Below are 22,029 nucleotides of genomic sequence, written 5' to 3'. Positions count from 1 at the left end.
AGAATGGTTTGTGTTGTAAGGGACCTAAAAGATCATCTACTTCTAACTCCCCTGCCATGGACAGGGACGTCTCCCACTAGACCAGGTTGCTCATAATCCCATTCAACTTGGTCTTGAACACTTCTGAAAATGGGGATACACAAGTTCTCTGGGAAACCTGTTCCAGTACCTCACCAACCTTATAGTAAAGAAATTCTTCCTAATACCTAATTTAAACCTACTACACTTCAGTCTGACGGCATTACCTTTTGTCTTGTAATAAGTCTTTCTTCAGGTTTCATATACGCTCCCTTTCAGGTACTGTATGGCTGGAATTAGGTCACCTCAAAGCATGCTCTTCTCCAGTTCTATCATTCTTTCCTCTTAGGAGAGGTGCTCCATCCTACGAATCACCTTGGTGTCCCTGTTCTGGACTTAGACCTTTCCAACAGGTCGATTCCTGTGCCGGCAACCCCAGAGCTGAATGCAGCAGATCCCTTCCAGCTGGGGTCTCACCAGAGCAGAGCAGAGGGGCACAATCCCCTCCCTCCCCTGCTGCCCACACTGCTTTGGATGCAGCCCAGGACAGTTTGGCTCTCTGAGCTGTGAGTGCTCATGGCTGGGTCATGTCCAGCCTCTCATCCACCACCACCACCAAGCCCTTCTTGGGTTGCTCTCAAAACCTTTATTCCCAGCCTGGACTGATACTGGGGGTTGTCCAAACCCAGGTGCAGCACCTTGTGCTTGGCCTTTTTGAATCTCATTAAGGTCCCACAAACACTTCTGGACCTTGTCCAGGTCCCTCTGGATGGCATCCCATCTTCAGGAGTGTCACCGCACCACTCAGCTTGGTGTCATCTGCAGATTTGCTGAGGGTGCACTCTATCCTTTTGTCCATGTCATTAATGAAGATATTAAATAATTCTGGTCCCAGTACAGATGCCTGAGGGCACCACTTGCCACTGATGTCCACTGGGACTCTGAGCCATTGACTACTACCCTCTGGATGTGACCATCCAACAAATTCTTTCCATCTAACAGCTGATCTGCAGAATCCTTATCTCTCCAATTTAGACACAGGGATGTTGTGAGGGGACCATGTCAAAGGCCATACTGAAGTCCAGATAAATGTCAATTGTAGCCCTTCCCTTATGCACTGGTGCAGCCACTCCATCACAGAAGGTCACCAGGCTGGTCAGGCAGGACTCACCCTTGGTGCAGCTGTACTGGCTGCCTCTAATCATCTCCCCCATCCTCCATGTGCCTTAGCAGAACTTCTAGGAGGATCTGTTGCATCATCTTCCCAGGCATGGAGATTGGGTTGACATGGGGTTGACATGGGGTTGACGTGTCGGTACTTCCCAGGGTCCTCCTTTATACCCTCCTTAGTGATGGGTACAGCAACCATTTCTCCTGTCACCTGGGACTTCACCTGGCTGCTATGAATTTGTTAATGTCATCCAGAGTGGATTGGGAAGTCCATCAGACAATTTCCTCAGGACTCTGGAATGCATCTCATTTGGTCCCAGATTTATATATATTCAGGTTCCTCAGGTGGTCTTGAACCTGTTCTTCACTTAGAGTGGGAGGGACTTTGTTCTCCCAGTCCCCATCCTGCTGTCCATCCAGTTGAGACCTGTGGGAAGAGGGGCTGCCAGTGAAGACAGAGGCAAAAAAGTTGAGTGCCTCAGCCTTCTCCTCATGAAGAGCTGATGTACAGTCCATAGTTTTTCCAATCAATATACACGAAGCAGAGTGATACAAGTTTGTCTTATCAAACCAACAATTTCCAGTTAAACAGAAAGCTAATACCATAGCTTTCTGCTCTTCATAATTTATAATACGTACCTTTCTTCCTAGAATTTTATAGCACTATGATAAAGCTCCCTGCTTTGTATTTCCAACATTTTAAAGCTTCCACTCATAGATCAAATTTTCCTTGAAAACACAGCACAAAGCACAGGTGCTGAAAGCTCATGAAATATTCATTTAAATACGATTTAAAAGATTCATTGCACGTCTGAGAGAAAAATAATTAATGTCCTGCATGCACTGTTAATGAGTGATAGGGAAAGTAAACTGTTAAAAACATACTAGTATATACAAATGCTTTTCTACTAGTTTCCTGCCTGAGTCTGTGAATTCAGACAAGATCAACAGTGGAGTTTGTTACACTGGCAGTCCCCTTCCTAGAAATCAACACATCAATTTATTTACAACCTTACTTCTTATCCCCAGCCTTAAAAGAAATGACTCAACACCATGGCTTCCTGTAGTTGGAGCTGAGTATCAAAAAAAAAGAAATGGATGAAAATAAGCAATGTATGAAAAAAACACATTAGTACTAGAAAATTTAAATGTTGAGCCTTAGGCTGATATGTATTTATCAATATGCTGCAGCAATTTCCTTATTTAATTATTCTTCTGCCTAAGTAATACAATTCAGGCTCTAAATTCTGTTTCCCACTTGGAGAGTTACCAAGTGGGAAAGTGATCAGAACTGACCTCAGATGATACAAAATTATAAGATACTTGGACCAAGGTCCTCCATTTCCTGTACTCTTGTACTGAACACTGGCATAATTGGCCTGCATATCACTGTGACAAGTTCAAATCAGAATGACAATAAACCAAACAAAATAGATGCACTTTAAGACCTCTAACAAGACAGTGTTAGCTGCTGGCTTTCAGATGTAGACCCTTCTTATTTCTTTTTAAATGATTTCCTAATCTCTTTTGGCCAAAAAGACATGATATCCTTTTCACGCAAATAAATAATAATTTACTCAATAAATTGCAACAAAAGATTTTGCTACTAAGAAAAATAGTACTATCATAAAATGAGGACTATTTCAATATTTACAGCTCTTTTGCAAGTTTTGGCAAACCCCAAGTTTAAATTGTTTTTAAACAGCGCAGCTGGTCTCCAAGCAGTGTCCAACAACAAGTCTGATAGTTAGACATGACCTTAAAATACTACTCTTGTACTTAAAAATTAGGTAATGACAGGGAAAAAAAATCATCAGTCTCTAAAGTAATCAGGATCATATTCAGTTGCATATATAGATTTCAAATATATAAATTACAAATTATGTATTATCATAGCTGTATTTCCTCATTTTTTCAGCAGGTGTGATTACTGGTGTTAAAGACATCTATCAAAGAGTGATATACCTTATCAGTAACATGACTGAGCCTACAAAATTATTTATAATAAATTAATAAAAAAATCTGAATTTATTATGAAAAAAATATTTTAGGTCATGAAAACAAATGCACCACAAAAAATCTGACCTGTTGGCTTGCCCAAGCTTTCCTGAAGAGATTCATAACCAGTGTTATTAATCAGTCACCAGGTCAATGCAGGTACATCCCTATGACAGTCTACATAACCTGTTGGAGGAGTCTTACATTTTCTATTTGTCAAAATTCATGGGAGCCCTGAATCTTTATCCAATGAGTCTCTTTCTCAGACTGTTCAGGAGCTATTGATATATGTTTAACAGAATTCCACTAAATTCATTGTTTTGTTGATTGTTAATTTCATTTTTTTGTATGTCAGTTTTTCACTAAGTAGTATTTCAATTGTCAAAATTCCTCAGAAGGTGAAAATTAATAATGTATATAAAGATGCTAAAACATATTGTATTTTATATCACAAAGAAATTTTTTTTCTTTCCCTTTTCTTTATTTTTTTTTTTCCTGGTTGGGTGGGGTTTGTGCATTTCTGTTTTGTATTGGTCCTTTTCCTTTCTTTTCCTTTTCCTTTTCCTTTTCCTTTTCCTTTTCCTTTTCCTTTTCCTTATTTTATTTCTTTTTTTGATTTATTTTGAAGGAATACAAAACTGACAACTAAAAAGAGAAAAGAAAAATAAGAATACACAACTTCCATGTCATACTTGCTAGGACAAAAATAAGAAAAATCCCCCCCAGAAACAAATAAAGTCCTTAGCAGAAAAAAAGATTGACTATTATCTTACTAATGCAAATGAGAGTGATATTTTTCCTGTTGTAAAAAATCCATTTGTCTTTAATTCATATCTGTAAGGGTTATTCTTTAGACAATAAGCATCAACCAGAAGTTCTTTATGTATTTCTTACTTTACCAGTAATATGACAACTTTGTGCAGAAATATATTATAAATGTCTCAGAAATAGGGTGCTAGATTTCCTTAATTCTTATGAAAAAGTCTGTTGTACTAGAAGGATTCATTAAATCACATGGTAACACAACTCAAAATCTTATTTTTATTGTATTTTGTCCTTCATAATTTTGGTGAAGCCCAACAACATATTTGAAACATAGGTAGCAGTGTACACATGAAATTATTTCTCCTGCATTCTTTTCCTGCTTTGTAGAAACAAATCAGAGTCAAAAACCAGGTCAAGGAAAAGCCCACATCTCTGTGACAAGGTTGATTCTTTTTCCACTCTCACAGTCTTGCTGACTGACCGATTTGGGGGATAAACATCGTTTCAGACAGCCAGGACCAACCAATTGGTTCACTGCGGCACTGCAAAAATGTCTGTAGTTGACTTGTTATAGGGCTGACACAGGAATTAGCAGAAAAGTTGGGTTAGGATGTGTTTCTCAGAAACAGAGCAGGGTTAAATAAAGTTACATCAGCACTGGAATTTGAAGAGTGTTTGTTTATGGCTGCATCTAAAGACTGATCCTGAGATCGATACCTGCATAGCTGACAAGCACTTTGGCTGCCAAAGGATTTGTCATTACAGTTTATCTACGGTACAGCTGTTCTGCTGTAGATTTTCCACAGAGATACAGAAAGAGGGTTTGTTCAGAAATCGTAATTCTAGATGGTAGAGAAACACTTCCATATATATTCATAAAAGCCATCCAACACATTTCTCTCAAGTCACCATATAAGTAGGAGCAATTCATTAACACTCTGAGCAATTTGTACTGAGTTGTGCCTGTCTATAAAAAATAGTTTGACATTTTAATTTTTTCATTGCTTCTGGCATGCTTAACTGATTCTTTTCATCTCTCTTCTCTGTCAAGTACAAAACTGCACCTGCTGGCTACATCAGAAAAGTATATTTTTCGTCTGTATTTCAATGAAAAGTGTATCAGTTCTTTTAATGGCTAACAGTGAGCATTAGAGTAAATTACTTTGCCTTCCTGCTTACATCCAGTATTTTCCTTAGACTTGGTATGTCTCATTTCTAGAGAAATCCAGAATTAATGAAAAGACTTCATACTGTGGATTACTGACTACTTTTCCAAATAAGCTCTTCTTATTGTGAAGAATTTTAGTGTATTTTGTATTTAATGTATTTCTAGTCTGATTTTATTAATTCAGACAATACCTATATTTTTTTTTTCAATATTAATGTGTCTTCTGCTGTTAGAAACATTATTTCCACTGAATTTATGAATAAGGTCCCTATAAACATATAGTCTAAAGCAAATAAGAAATTTTTAACTTTCAGTATGAAATGACTTTTTCTTTTTCTGAATTTGTAATTTGCACTTTTTCTGAAGATCAATTACAAAGAGAAGATGTTTTCCAAGTATTTTCCAGTGAGTTAACAGCTCACTAGATCTTAGCACTCTTAGTCACTGCTTGTGAGGGGGCTGACCCTGGCTGGATGAAAGCCCATGAAAGATTTTCTATCACTCTCTCTCCTCAGCTGGACAGGGTAGAGCAAATGTAACAAAAGGCTGATGAGTTGAATCATGTAAAGGAAAAAACCCCTCACCAATTACAACTGCAGAAAAAACAGACTGGATTTGGAGAAATTAATTTATTAGCAATCAAATAAGAGTAGGAATATAACAAATAAAAACTAAATCCTAAATCATCTTCTTGCACTCTTCCCATCTTCCTTGGTTCAATGTCACTCCTGATTTCTCTACCTCTTCTCCAGGCTAAACAACCCAAAGTCCATCACTCTTTCCTTCTAGGGAAGGTGTTCCATCCTTCTGCTCAGTCTTGAGGCCCTTCTCTGGAATTGCTCCAATAGGTCTGTGTCTTTTCTGTACTGAGGACTCCAGAACCAGCTGCAGTATTCCAGCAAACGAGAGGAGAATCATTTTCCTTAACCCGTAGGTCACACTTTTGATGTGACCAGGATATAGTTGGCTTTCTGGGCTATGTACACACATCACCAGCTCATGTCCAAACTCTGATCCCCCAGTGCCCATTAAGTCCTCAGCAAGGCAGCTCTTGATCTGTTCATCCTCCAGCCTACATGGATACTGGGGGCTGACATGACCGAGGTGCATCACTTTGCACTGGCTTCACTGAACCTCATGAGTTTCCCATGGACCCACCTCTCAAATGGCATCTTGTCCTTCAGGAGTGTCACTGCACCCACTCAGCTTTGTGTCATCTGCTGAGGGTGCACTCAACCCCTTCAGATATGTCATTAATGAAGACACTAAATAATACTGGTCCCGGTACAGACCCCTGAGGGCACCACTTGCCACTGATTTCTATCTGTACATCAAGCTGTTCACCAGCTTCCTCCTATTTGGATGTGACCATCCAAATAATCCCTAGTCCTGACTGAATAGTCCAATTCAGAAAGAATGTTGGAGAGAAATTAGTCCAATGTCCTACAGGAGTCAGATAATGCCTGTAGCACTTCCCCCACCCACTGATGTAGTCTCTGCATTGTAGAAGATCACAAATTGGGCAGCTGTGCTGACTGTCTCTAATCACCTCCCTGTCCTCCATGTGCCTTGGCAGAGCTTCTAGGAGGATCTGTCCCATGATCTTCCCAGGCACAGAAGTGAGAGTGACAAATTGGTAGCTCCCAGGCCTCTTCTTTCTACCCTTTTTTAAGATGGGTTGGTTTAATGTTTCCCTTTTTCCGGTCACCTGGACTTCCCCATGACCGCCATGACTTTTTGAATATCATGGAGAGTGGGCTGGCAACTACAGCAGCCAGTTCCCTCAGGACTCTAGGATGCATCTCATTGGGTCCCACAGACTTATGTACATTCTGGTTCCTTGGGTGCTCATAGACCTGACCCTCATTTACAGTGGGATGGACTTAGCTTCCCTTGCTGTCCATCCACTTGAGAGTTGTGGGAAGAGAGGTAGGCCACTGACTGAAGTCAAAAAGTTTAGTGCCTCAGCCTTCTCTTTGTCTGCTGTTACCAGTTTGCCAGTCTGTGTTCATCAGGGGCTGCATACTTTGACCTTCCTTTTCTGTCTGATTAACCCGTTGAAGCCCTTATTATTCTTTGCACCCCTTTGCCAAGTTCAGCTCTCACTATACCTTGGTCAGGAAGACCTCACACCTGCCAGGCAATGTCTCCCTGAAGTCTTCCCAGGATACCTGTCTCTGCTTCCATTATCTGTGGATTTCCTTCTTTCTTTCTTGTTTAACTAGCAGGTTTTGATTCATCCATGCTGACCTCATGATCTGCTTTCCAAATTTCTTAAATGTGGGGAATGAGAGCTCCATGCACAGATCTTCCAGTACCGTTCTGCTCCCTTGTCCCAGTTTCCTAGGTGTGCCCATCAATTAATTTCTCAAAGAGCTGAAATACTGCTTTCCAAAAATTCAAGGTGCTGACTTCACTCTTCTCCTGACCCATGACTGGTACTGAATTCCCTCCCAACTTGCCTCACCTTCACAGCTGTCCTTAAGCAACTGGTATGAAGCCCTGAAATCTAGGGACCAGGGAAATGAGAATGAGAATTAAAGCTCTTCTGGAATGGAGGGGTTGCCTAGGGCAGGGCAACCTAAGCCCACACTGTGACTTCCTGAATTAAATAAAAAGAAGGGTAGTAGCCACTGGTGGCTCCCTTTTGAGAGGAATGGAGGGCCCAATATGCTGACCCAACCCACAGAGAGGTGTGCTGCCTCCCTGAGGCCCGTGCAAAAGACATCACCAAGAAACAACCCAGCCTGGTACAGCCCACTGATTATCAGCCTCTACTGGCTTATCAGGTAGGCAGCAATGAAATCCCACCAAGAAGGCTTCAGAGAGTCAAGCACTTCCCCAGGGCATTGAGACAACTGGTCAAGGGATCTGGAGTACAAGTTGTGTTCTCTCTGTCCTCCCATCTGCAGGGAATGATGGGGTAAGAAACAGGAAAGCCATGAAGAATAATACCTGCCTTAGACACTGGTGTGACCAGAAGCATTTTGGGGGTTTTGATCACCGGTCAGTTTATACAACACCAAGACTACTGGCAATGAGTAGGGGAAAATTATCTTAGCTCAGGAGTTACCAGGATTTGCTGAGAGAGATTTAAACTCGATTTGAAGGGTAAAGGGGCATAAACAATTTTTTAACTCCAGTATACAATCATCACTATTTGCAAAAAGAAGGAAAACCAAAATATTCTGTAGGCATTAGAGATTTATACAAAAACACGCTATCATAATGTTCTGGTTTTCACATGCTAATTTATCCAAGGAGACCAATACACACAACTTTTCCTTAGGAAAATCAATGCTGAACTGGAAAGGAAATAAACACTTCTATGAGAATTTCTGTGACTGACTGTTTTTTTTCTTACCTCTTAATATAATCATCATATTAATCTCACCACTCAGGATTTTCAAGTAATGATAAGAACCCTATGTAAAGAAAAACAAGCTCTCATATTGATGAAGCAACACTGAGGAATACACTTAAACACATCTGTTGGAAGTTCTTTTTTTTTCATAATCTGCCTATTATTGTCCTTTCTTATGCAATTTTCCCCATTATTGCTTGCAAGATTGCATAAGAAGTTAGTTGAAATGTCAAACAATATCTAGAGACAGCTGTGATATCAGAAAGGTCTTACCAAAACTTTTTTTTTTCCTTAATATAATTTACAAACAACAGTAAGATAGATTTTGCTAAGTTTCTTAAAGGATTGTGTACACACATCCAGTATTTCAGGAATTAAAGAAAAACCTCTTGTCATGAGAAGAAGATTCAGCAATTCCTGGACCTTCACTCTTTATCTTTCTCAAGCAAGGCAGCAGAATGATTCTGGTTTTACTCATTCCTCAAAGCACTGCTCTTGGCTGGCTATCGAATGCAATTTATGTTCTATTTTTTTCTCACTTGTCTATAAAAGCCATTTTCATGCAGCAAAAGAGACATAGTCCTGAAATAACAAACCCAGCCCCTCAAAGTATGACAAGTTGTAGTACACCTTCATCATGCCTGCATGATGATTCTCATCTTATTTGTATACCCTGACAGGAGAATGATTACCTCAAAAGTAAGAAAACCCTTGCTTTAAAATTTCTGAACATTTAGCATTAACAAAAGATCAGGCTACTTCAATACAGCCATGCTTCACCACTGAAACAACAGAGCTCAGCTGACGAAGACAGCGCAGGTGCAATTTCTTAACAAAACTCTCCCACCACGTAGCAATGACAACATTGTCATATGTGAAAAAGTGCAAGGGCACAGAGAACAGGAGCAGACTTGCCCAGATGACTTGAGCACAGGCCTCTCTCCTGCAGCAGGATACATGGTCAGGTCCACTTACCCCAGCAGCTCCAGTCTCAGATAGCAAGAGAGCTCTTTGGCCAGCATGAGTTAGAGACATGTCAAATCATTTAAGATCAGAAATTCAAGTCAGCTTGCTCGTGCTCCCCAGAGCTATCCCAAGATGGATTACTACAAATCCCTTGCCAAACTTATGACTGACTGAGAAACTTGCTCTGTTAGGCTATTTGCCACCATAAAACAGGCAACAGAGATAAAATCCCTTCTACTTTTTTCCCAGTTAAAAACCATCAACATGCAACTGCTACCAAAGATGAGGATGTACAGCAGTTTGCATGCACTGCTCCACAGGATACTGACCCACAGGATACCACCAGTGCTGCTGCTGCTTCAGTGATGGTCCGTGCTACAGAAATTTTACAGACGCAGAGATTTTAGGCAGCAGCAAGTAAATACTGCGTGAGATATATCACAAATATCCCTACAAAACACAATGTGTTTATATAACAGGTGCCATAATTTTTTTCAGACTGGGTATTCTAGTAATTGTGATTAGCAAGGTTTACCATACACCTTTCTACCACATGTCTTTGTGCACACTTCACCTGCAAGACCCTTCTGCACTTGTGAGCATTATTCTTTCAATATTTTTACTAGTTTGAGCAGTGGATTGGTATTTTGCTTCCAAAAACACACATACAGCTACAAACATGGCTCACAGCACATATACAAATAGGGTGGGAGAAATACTGCCTCTGCAAAAATATGTGCCCAATATTCACGCCTACTTTAAGACTACAACACACAACTGACACAGCAACCACAGTGTGATTTTATATGCACATGTAAAATTATTGTTTGTGGCATTACTGAAAGGGAAGTCATAATTAGAATATGGAAAGAAAGAGATCTGAGCAAACATCCATGAAAAAATCTCTCTGGCAATTCAAGAATTCATAGTGCTCTCTGCTGCAAAACCAATAAACAGGTTATCTGAAGAAAGCTAATATCAAGAGCTGTAGTGTACTTTACTTATGTCATATTTTAAAAACAATATTGATTTAATAATAAAAACATTGATGAATACTTGGAATTCTTTCTTGTTTTTAAGAAAAATGGATGATGTTAGGAAAGGTGTAACAACTCCAGATGATGAGAAGGAAGAACAGTGACTTTTACCAGGTGGTAGAAAGATCCATGATCTTTTTGAATATTCCTACCTTATGTCCTTCAAAAGGATTGCCATTGGATTTTGCTCTCCTAGTTCTCCTTTCTTGCAATGCATTCATGTGTTAGCTTTTTTAATGAATGCCATTAATACAAGTTAAGTAATTTTCATTTCTTATTCTAATTTTTCTAAGTCTGTCTCCTTCATTAAATTGATAGAAACCACCTTCTCCTATTTCCATTTGAGAAGTCTAGATCTGGACAGTTTAGATTTTAAAATACCTCAGGGAATCAAAGCTAGACAGCAGACTGAAGTGATGGCAAACACTGAATTAAAGCTCTGAGTACTGTTACTAGACATTAATTTTTTTCAGGTATTAACATATTTGCAAAACACTAAATGTAATCTCAGAGAATATTACATTTACATCACAAATGCAGAAAACTCCTGTCCAGTTCTGGTTAGTTTATTGGGTTTTCCTCAGTAAGGTGTGAAGAATACTGTTTTGTAGGTGCTCAAAAATGACTCACAGACTTTACATTCCTAATATAAATGTGAAAAGTACTGCTGGCTGAATACACTATTGTATTTGTCATTATGCCATTTCTATTAGCAGTTTCCAAACAGTGCTGCAAAATTTAAAGTTAATTGATTACTACATTTTAAAAATTTACCTGTTTTAACCTTAATTTTATTTTGACACGTTATTAATGTGAAATTATTACACTGATGAAAATACCTTGCAATAGGACACAGGCCAGAGACATTCTCATTAAAACATAATTGACTCAATGTTTGTACTATGATTTAACAGAGACCTTGGAACATGTTGTATTAAAGAAAGCCTGGGTTGTCAAACTTTGCAGAAAAACAATGTTTTTCCAACACATTTTGAAACTGCATTTCTGGCCAAAGAGAGCATTGCATTTGAAAAGCTGCATCTTTTCATGGCACAGCCGTATCATATGAAGATATTCATGAGGCATGGGGCAAGAGACAAGAAAGCACTTCTGAAGGAGAAGACAAAGAATGAGATGCAAGATGTTAGGTACCAGAACTGGTCATTAACTGCTGAAACTTGGGTGCTGCTTAAGCGTTCCACAGCTGAGAACTGCAACAAAATTGAAATTTACATGTATATCAATGCACATCCACTGAGTACAGCATCCAGCTAGGAGGTGCAAACACGTTCATGAGACTCTGGCAAGTCCAGAGGATAAATTCTGCGCTCTACTATCAGAGGTGAGCTCATACCGGAAAAATTAAGCCAAGAGCTTATGTAAATAAATTATGGTAATAAACCATAACCCCCTAAATGGCTCAAGTGCTAGTTCCTTTAATATTTTATATGCAATATTTGATTTTAATTATCTTATTTCTCATACACAGTAGTTTGTTAAAGAATGAAAAAAAACCAAACGAAAACTAGCTCATAACAGGAGAATGATCTGTATAGTAGTGCTGAAGTAAGGACAGAAGGAATTTTCTTTTTAAAAGAAAATTTAAAAGAAATTGCAGCTATGCAATGTGGGTATGTCTACACATTGTTCCAGTGATTTTAAAAGTAGTTTTCCACATATGTGCAAGGGAAGTGGCGTAGAGTCCCAGCAGGTGAGCAGAATCCACCTGCCAAAAAACTGATCTGGGCAGCAAAGATCTCACACAGATGCAGAAGGAGTTACTGCCTCCTGCTGTGAGTGCCTGGACTCACTGATCTTGGCAACAGCTCTCATGGGATTAACAATAGTCAAACAATACCAAATGTAAAGTGCATCATGAAAAACACATGGGAGGCATGAGGTGAAAGCACGATTAAGAATTTAAGATGATTTCCTTTCTTTGCCTTTTATGCAAGGAATACTTCATGAAGCTTTAGACCCCAAATGTGTTTTGCACAAAATAAAATCTTTGCTTACTGCAAAGGTTTGTAAATAGTAGTTATCTGATAGGACTTTTGTTATAATTATTCTTATAATTTTGGTTTAAATACTAGAATACAGGGAAACATACGTATCTGCTTAATACCCATTACTAGATGTAAACAGAAATTAAAATCTGTTTTTTTCTGTTTTGCCAAAAAGTACCCTTTATATTTCAGCTGAAATAAGCATAGCTTTTTAATATAGCATTTGTTGTTGGGCACTGAGATTATTTTGGCACAATTTTTGTAAATAATAGATTTATTATTAGATTTTCTTAATTGACTGGATGTTTTTTTAAACTCTAGGTCCCTGCAGTTCTCTTTGCGAGAATAAAAGGATGTTCTCTTATAAAATAATTAAGAACACTGAGGACTTTTTTTCGACTAGTAAGAATATTAATTGGGTTCACCATCAAAATGTGATAACATGTAAAATATCTTGTTTTGCATGTTAATGTTCCATAATTGCACAGAGCTTTTCAACTTCAAAGCTCTTTACACGAATTAAGTGGATGTCCCTGGAGGCCTTAAGCAACATTTTCTTTGCCTTCAAAAAGAAGATTTGCACCAGACAAAAGCTTTGTGAAAAACACAGGACTAGGCTTTGTTTTTTCAGTGTACTGTCATTGCAGAGTGAGATAAATCACAAGCATTTTGCAGAGGGAGAGAAAGGGGGAACTTAACGGGACCATCCCTGCTCATCTCAAAACTCTGTACTTCACTTCGGTAGTGATGCACTGAGCAAGTAAGAAGCAAAATGCAACTCAGTTTTTCCAGAGCCATGCCAACATACATTTAAATTATTTCTTTACTTCCCTACCAAAGACCAAGCTGCTGAAAGTCCACTGATTACCTCCTACTGCAACCACTCCACATATAGTGAGTTGGTCAAGCACTCATGAATCAAAAAAAAAGCATTTGCTATAATTCAGCCAAAGGCTGTTACCTGGTACTCCACTTTGCTTCATCAAAAGTCATTTGAAAAGTCCCAAAACCCAGGAGAGAAATGGTTATTCCCTTATGTCAGTTAGACTGAAATCTACCACTCAGTATTTTCACACTGAACTTTCTTTTCGTTGTCTTTTAAACCATGCTACAATCAAGAAACTGCCACAGATGTTTACAACCTGTGTGCTAAAGAATGGGTATTTTTTCAGCACCCTTTGCCATAAGGGTATTTTTGGTGGGTACAAATAAAATCAACAAGTATTCCTCTTTGTACTTACCCTGTGATTTTTATGCCACTTCACTGGACACAGGGTGTAATACATTGGGTCTTTTTATTGCTCAAGTAGAAAGTGCTCATTACCTATTTATGTTTATATATAGGAAAAAACAAAGAGTTATTACAAGGGGCATACTTCACACTGTTGTAGTGGTTGACTTCCTCAAGATGGTCTTCTGGGGTTTTGGCGCAGTTTGTGGAGGCACAGTTGCAGGTCTCGGAGGAGGAAAGCTATTACTGGGACTTATCCCCAACCCTCCATTTTCCAGAAGGAACGGAGGCAGCGGAGGTGGAGGAGGCGGCAGAGGAGGGCACTGGTGAGGCAGCTTCCCTGCAACCCGGGCCGGCTCGCTGTGCAAGTGCACCTCCCTGTTTTTAATGTTATACCGAACGTCACAGTCGGGGCAGTAGCCGTGGTACTGCACTTTTTCACTGAACCGTACCCGCTCCCTCGCTCCCGGCTGAGCGCACCGCTCCTTCTCGGGTCTGTGCACCAGAGGCTGCATCACCACTTGCTCCAAGTTGCTGTTGGGAATGCAGCACATGTCTCCATTGGGGATGCGGCCGGGCCCGACGGGCAAGCCCCCATTTCGCAGCAGGGTGCCGTTGGTCTTGACTGGGTTGGCCAAAGAAGGCAGCCTGGGAGGCTCATCACATTTGACAGGTGTCAGTCGAGGGGGAGGAGGGGGTGGGTTGGGCTTCCGCAGCACGGTGAGGATGGCAGAGGGGTGCGCGGGGGGCTTGATGAGGGGCACGTTGCCGCGCACCTTGACCTTCTCCAAGCTGGAGGCTGTTGTGCTGCTGGAGCTGCTGTTCAGTGTGTCTGTCTTGGAACTGTCTGTCATCTCATCCTCCAGCTGCAGATCACATGTCAGTGTGTCAATCTGGTCAACCACCTGCACAACAGCCAGAGTGAGAATAGTGAGAAACGCATACCTCAGAGAAGGCACAGAAAAACAAAACCATTCTCCACAATCAGTTTGTCCTCCCTAAAACTGAAGCATCTGGGTTTTTTTTGGCCTTTATTTCTTTATTCTTGTCAATGTAATAAAATAACCATAATAAAAATGATGACAATAATAATGATAGGGATGGCTACTTTGCTAGCTCATCACCTGAATACAGGAGAAATAAAACTTGAAACAGTCTAGAATGAAAATCCCTTTCTTTCCCTCCAGGGTTTACTTGGCAATATCATAGTGAGTGAAGTGTAATTCTTCAGTATTATGCTTTGCCTTCCAGTGCAGGAGGAGACAAAATCGTTCAGCTTTTGCTTCTACATGACAGCTTCTGCCCCCAAAAATTCTGCAGAGTATCTTTTAGCTCTGACCTTTCAAACACTCTAGATTTTAAGTATGCATTCTCTATATAGGTGATAATAAACACGTAGAATCATAAGTTTGACACACAGTTTTCTGACGAATTTTTTAACATGAAAGAGACTCTGAGAAAAAAATTCTCTCTTGCATTATCTCCCTTTATGAGTACTTTCCGTAAGATCTGACATCCTCCAAAACAATCCTAAGATAGCATTTCCTGAAAGAGAAAATGTTGCTTGGTTTCCACTTACAAGTATTAAAGAACTCAGGCACTTTATTTGAAGTTTTCCTCTACCTCCCAGAATTCTGTTTTTAGATTCTACATTGTTAGATCTTTTCTAGTCCTCAACTCTCCCTTTTTCTACAGGCATGAAACCAACAGTGCATTTATTTGGCAGAGAAGTTTTTCATATGACAGTTAAAAGCCCTTCCCGAAAACTGCGTTTAACTCAGTACCCAGGTGAACAATTGCAGTTATAAGCTATGTGTAACTACAACAGATACTACAGGATGCACCACTAGAACACATTTAAAAACTGATCTCTGTCCTTCACAACCTCACAGGATGTACCTAAAGTAATCAGTAGCTGAAATGTTGCTGACTAAATTTGGTGCATGAATAAAAACCGGTGCCATTTTTTTAGGCTCCTTGCAGGAGATCTTTGATGTCCTGGAAGAGGCAACCCAATAGATCTGAAATTATACCAGATGTGGCCATTGTGCCACAGAAACTTTCATTTCTACTTCCTGCTTCCAATAATTTGGTGCTGATACTACTGATTTCAAACTAAGACTATTTGTAGGCACATGAGCCATATATTAACTGCGAAAAAAGTGAAACTCACTACGGAGGCAGTGACTCTTTATTCAGTCAAACCAGTCACCCACTGACGTGGCCAGTAGTAAGAGGTAAATAATAGAAGCAAAACCACCATAAAATGAAAAAACTCTCCAGCTTTCACTGCTCATACAGTAAGCTGAGTTGCATAATACAAAATTCATAAAAATTCATACGCAGCAAAATTCAGTTTAGTGCTTTCCTTCTAAAACCAGCAAACATGCAAGTAAGCATCATTCAGAGAGCTTTCAAGCATCTTTGAGAAAACTTTACAATACTTTTTCTCTGAAAGACCAAATAACTCATTTATTCAGTATTCAAATCCCAGTATCATGTCGCATATAAATTTCTACCTTTTCCCCCAAAAAATAAAGAAAAAATATACTTCTAAACAACAGACATTGAATTTCTAAAATAGTAAGGATTTAAAAAGTTATTCTAGAAGTTGAAATGTACAGTTGAACTCTGGTAACTGTCAGTCCCATACATCCCCTCCCCCAGGGTACAGCATATAAGAACTCTTTAGAATTTCAGAATAGGGGTAGACAAACCACATCTGTACCAAAATTCATTGCAAGACTGACACTTTACAGGTGAAGGAACTTCACCTTCCATTACATAAGCAAAATGAGGCAGAGAGAACGTCTCAGAAGGCAACAGGAACAAGGAAAAGAAAGTCAAGTTCTGAACTGTAAGCCTGAAATTTAAACATCCCTCTGTAAGCTAAGTATGGATTTGTGTAAATATTAAGGTCTGCCTATATATTTCTACTAAATATCCTACTGCATCCTATCATATTTTGTTAAACTGTAAGAGTGATAGAAAGGATCGATGCAACATGAACCAAAGAAATTCCTTGGCAAGCAAAGAAATAGAAAAATTATGCATTGCAGAGCAAAAATTTTTTTCAAGAGTAACAGGAAAGTCTGCTATGAACTGTCCTTCAAGTTAACGACTACAGAGTTTATCTCATGCCTTCTGGGCAAATGTGTAGTACGCATCAAAATTTTTTTTGTCACTTATCCGTTTGTAAAACATAAATCCAGCATGAAATGGCTCTGACACAACAAAACAGTTTATCTGTCCAGATTCATTCCCACTATGAGTTGTGATTCTGTGCACTGTTTTTTATTTTCATTTTTTTGTCCCAGAAGGTAAAATTCAAATAAGATGAAAAAGCAACATAAAGAACCCGTGACTAACACAGTGAAACGAAAAAAAGAAAAAGAAAAAAGTATTTTGAGCAAAAAAACCAACCAGCCCTTGTTTCACAATGCATCTTCTGTGGAAGTAAGAGAGAATATTAATTAAAAAAAAAAAAAAAAAAAAGAAAACAGAAAAGCTACTGTAGTTGAGCAGAAATGTGTCCATTTTTTCAGTTCTGAATAAAATGGGACTTGATTTACATGAAAAAATACTGGGGATACATAATTTTATAGTCCAAATAGCTCCTTAGGTGTTAACTAGATTAATTTAGCTATTAACTCTTCAGATACTCCTTTTCTACTGCGCCAGCAGTATCCTCAGGCTTCAAGCTCTGTAAATCCAATGTGATACTCCTGAATGAAACAGGACATCAGTTTATTCTTATCTGCTTCCTGGGTTGGTACTGGACAACTATACTAGGTGCCCAGAGTTGGATTTCTCTATCAAACTGTAAGATTACGCCCTTAGCAACATGAATTTGGACTCAAAAATTCAGTGCAGCAATTAACAGAGCATGGAGAATTAATCAGTAAAATCAAGTTCAGGTAAGAAGGAAAAAATTACTATTTGACCCAAATTAACAACATAAAAAACCCCAAGACCCCAAAATACCTCACTGCAGTTGCAAACAATTTGCAATTCACAGGTATTTTACAGTTAACCAGATCCTCAGTGTTACCAAATTTGTATATAAAATTGCTTAAAAAAAATAAAGCTTGAATAAAGTATTGCTTTTCCACTGAGGAAACTCAAACTGCAGTTCCTGTTAAAAGGAACTTCAGAATCTAGTCCAAGAGAAATTCTTGTGATTATCGAAAGCAGCCTATGCTGACCCGATATTTTCATTGTTTGAGCTGTACTTTTAAGTTTTCTCTTGTGTTTACCTCCTCTCTTGTAGGCACTTCGTGGGAAAATGTCCTAACTTGATTAGACTAATACTTAAAACTCCACATTTCTCACAGGATACCAGGATCTCATTCCAAGAATCTAACTTTGTAATCATAGGACTAAAACATGACACAGAAAGTAACATGTACTTGCACTTCTTACTTGCATCCCTAAACCTCTCTGAAAAGTGTCTCTACAATCAGTCACAAACACTTTTTTCACTGTTTCTTTGTGTGATTATCTATTACACATCCAAAAATACATCTGTGGAGAGTTTTGTTGTCTCTTTACAATAAATGCTTCTTCAGGTTTGTTCTTTCTCTTGTTTAAAGGAAGGTACCAATGTTCAGTGAATATATAATCCACTAATCCACTGTTTGCCCTCAGTCTACCACAGACAATTGTTGAGCTTTTTTTGCAACCCTTAAATAAAAAAGCAAATTGCTTTTCAAGAAAGAAATTAATATACATTTAAAGATTCATGATTTTTAAAGTTCATAGAAGTAAAAATTTGTAATATTTCTCAAGATGTCCATCCATCTGCATTGCTTTTTACATTTTTCAAAGATTCACGTGGATTTACAAACTAAATTTCTTTTTTTCTTTTTTTTTCTTTCTTTTTATTTTTTTTTTAATTACTTGCTTCTATACAGGCTAGTAGTTCTCAAAAGAGCTGCATAAACAGAATAGAACTTAGGTGATATTACTTCTGAGATGGAATAGGTATAATTCATATATTGCTCTTTTGTACTGCATCACAGCAGTGTGCAACTACCATGAGATTTAAAAGGAATTTTTGCTGGAAGTTTACTAGAAAATGAATAGTTGCAGACAGATGCTGAATTTGATTTTAAATCAACCAAAATCAAATCATGCCATGAGACTAGCTCTTGCTCTGAACCAAAGAAATTAGTGGTAAAATGATCAAAATTAAATGGACAAAATAAATGGAATTAAATGTATTATTTTTTTTTTTTATTTTTAAAGCAATGCTAAAAACTTGCAAAGTTTGACATAGAAAATTATTGCACTTTATGTGCAGAAATTAACTACCTGAGAAGCCACAAAAAAAAAAAAGTTAGAATAAAAGAGCAATCAGCTCTACCATGAAGAGGCTGTTCTTGCCTTTAATTAAAGGACTGGGAAATATGCTATATCAGTAGCTCTAACATCTCATGACTGCATCTCTTATCCTACAAGAAACTGTTGACTTGCTATAATTAGTACTGGAATCTTCTATACAAGCTGCCAAACTATTTACATTCACATCACTTTAGCTTATTATTTCCTGTACAGTTATTAGACCTTTGTTGACAAAAAATGAATGAATGCCCAATATTCATGGATACATGAATGGGGGAACATGAGATTAGCTCAGCTGGTCAGATCATGATGCTAATACCACCAGGGTTGTGGTCTGATCCCTGTATGGACCATCCACTTAAGAACTGGCTTTGGTGATTTATGTGGGTCCCTTACCACTCAGAATATGCTGTGATTAGCTCTGTGGTATCTAAGGACACAAAGCCTTGTCCTGTAAATCCAAAATTACTCCAGAGTTATAAACAAATGAAACAGAAGTCCCTGTTAACAGTAAGTGAACCAGTATCTCCCTTTACAGTTTAAGCTGCATAACAGCAGAATAAGAATCTTTTTCCAGGTGCTTGTATTTCAGCTTCAGTCAACCCATGGTTGAATCTTTTGTATTTTCCTACAGCAAACATCTCTACTGTGCCACCTGTCCCCGTCCCTTCCCCCAGAGAACACAACTTCCAGATCAAGAAGAAACAGAAGCAAAATTAGACTAGAAACAAGTCTATAAAGTTGTGTAAGCTAACAGGTTGCCAAAAGAAAGCAAAAGAAAAGCTGTAGCAGGGGAGACAAGTGGTCTACTTAGTACAATATCATGAAAAGTTACAAAAAGCAGGTGCTCTGGCAAGAATACTAGAAAAGTCACACAGAAATATTTGTGTTGAACCTTATTCCATTCTCAAAACATTTCTCACTCAAGAACTTCCTAGCAGACTTTGTATTAAGCAGGTCTTGATATGGTTATCTACAGTGAACGTGCCTCTATCTGCTTGAACCTGCATCAGCTTTTGGCATCCGAAATATCCTCCAGTTACCCATCTTCATCATATGGATATGTCACCTATACCTCTTTCTGCTTGAGAAAAAAAACAGATGCTTTTATAGACAAAGTGCTTAATGAACTTGTATAATACTCAAGCTGTAGCTGTTTTGCAAAACCACAGCTACAGAAACCTTCTCAAGTCTTGCAACTGGGTTGTGGGTTGGTTTTTCTTCTTGTTTTTACAGTGTATCCATCAGCATCTTCATATATGAAGATGTATTAATAAGTAATGTCTATTTATGCTAAAATACTGTAACAAAGCACTGGGGACTAATTCAGTATTAGAGTAAATGCAAACCTCCAGGCAGATTAATTCAGCTTTCTCTTGCAGTAGTATCACAGCAGCTCAGTCACTCACCCCACTGCAGCAGCAAAGTGCAAGGCTGGTGGGAAGCCTGTCAGTGTTAGGGCATCTAAGAGATCAACCCCATCCTAAGCCAAGTTACACGCATGAAGTCGTTGTTGCCACCACAAAGTTTTGGATAAAGAATACCTTAGTAACTTCAGAAAACTAGTATGATGCTTTGGAGTACACTAACACACTGTCACAGAATGGCCTAGGTTGGACAAGATCTCAAAGATCATCCAATTCCAGCCCCCTGCCCATGAACAGGAACATCTTCCACTAGATCTGTCTGCTAAAAGCCCTATCCAACCTGGCCTTGACCTGGCCAGGAATTAAGTTCCCTGGGCAGCCTGTTCCCGTGCCTCATCACCCTCACAGTAATGAATTTCTTCCTGAGATATAATCTAAACGTGCTCTCAGTACAAAGCTGTTCCTCTTGGACTGTCACTACATGCCTTTACAAAAAGCCCATCTACATCTCCCTTCAGATACTGGAAGGCGGCAATTGGGTCATCCCAGAGCCTTCTCTGCTCCAGGCTGAACAATCCCCATTCTCTCAGCCTTTCCTAGCACGAGAGGCGCTCCATCCCTCTGATCATCTCAGTGGCCCTCCTCTGGATTTTCTCCAGCTTCCTGTACTTCCCCACTACAGGAAGGACAGATCTATGTCCTTCCTGTACTGGGGACCCCAGAGCTGGATGCAGTACATTCCACCTCAGCCTCTGTACATAAACAAAATTAAAAATGCCTAATTTTCAGTGACAGACATTACTCAATTGTTCTCTTACATTTTGAAGTAGACTGAACACCAAGTTTGCCTTGAAATAAACATGTAAATGAAAAATTAAGACTATGTTGGGCTCTCGAGAATCTAACAAGGGACATGAAAACTCAGCATCATGATTCTGAATTAGCAGTTCAGGGAAAGCAAACTGGGAAGCCCACATTCAAAATATTTGCTTAAAAAAACCCTTTCTTCCATGAAGAAATAATGATAATAATAATGATGATGATGATGATGATGATGATGATAATAATATTAATAAAGATATTACAGCAATCTGCGCCCCATGTTCCCCATTAAGAATTTGACATAGCCATGGAAATTCCCCTGAGAACCCTTTTGGATGAAGTCTCATAGGGATGCTGTTTGAAAGATCAGAGAGAGACATGAAGGCAGATATGTAGCATGCATTCATAACATGATGAACAGCACAATTACAATTCTTGTCATACACAGAAGAATCCTGATAAAATTATGACAAACAAACAAAAACCCTGAGAAAATCAAGTAACAAACAGAAAAAAAATCCTTCTGAGAAAAGCAAGTTCAAATAATATTTGTAACAAAAAACAACTGTTCTAAAATATTAATCGAAACAAGTCAGCATTCCTTTTTAATGGCAACAAAATTTCACACTTCCAGTGAAATACTGGAAATGAGTGATGTGAAATACTCACATCATCTCATACTTGGCAATATAGGAAAATAAATAATTTCACTAAAAAGAAAGGAGATTTAATCTGTTTTGTCACATCTAGATCATCACAGAATGATGACACTTG

General features: G+C 38.7%; 1 protein-coding gene across 10 annotated transcripts in view; it reads right to left on the bottom strand.

Moving 5' to 3' along the window:
* The window catches only part of PRR16 (proline rich 16), a 146,184-nt gene that overhangs the window by 33,618 nt on the left and 90,537 nt on the right, over positions 1-22,029 (bottom strand). For 6 of the 10 annotated variants that reach the window (XR_015280947.1, XR_015280950.1, XR_015280951.1 and 3 more), the window contains one exon: positions 13,734-14,628. Coding sequence is in view for 4 of the 10 variants with exons in the window: in XM_086869040.1 (XP_086725166.1) it covers positions 13,870-14,628 (759 nt within the window). In the remaining 6 variants the exon portion in view is untranslated. Of the gene's footprint in view, positions 1-13,733; positions 14,629-22,029 lie in introns of those variants that run through there. The other 4 variants (XM_086869040.1, XM_086869044.1, XM_086869043.1 and 1 more) reach the window with 2 other exon arrangements.

This window comes from Cyanistes caeruleus, chromosome Z, assembly GCF_971803275.1.
Source record: "Cyanistes caeruleus chromosome Z, bCyaCae1.hap1.1, whole genome shotgun sequence".
In the NCBI taxonomy this organism is placed as follows: Eukaryota; Metazoa; Chordata; class Aves; order Passeriformes; family Paridae; genus Cyanistes; species Cyanistes caeruleus.
The sequence above is the reverse complement of the archived record's forward strand: the minus strand, read 5'-3'. Positions and strand labels throughout refer to the sequence as shown.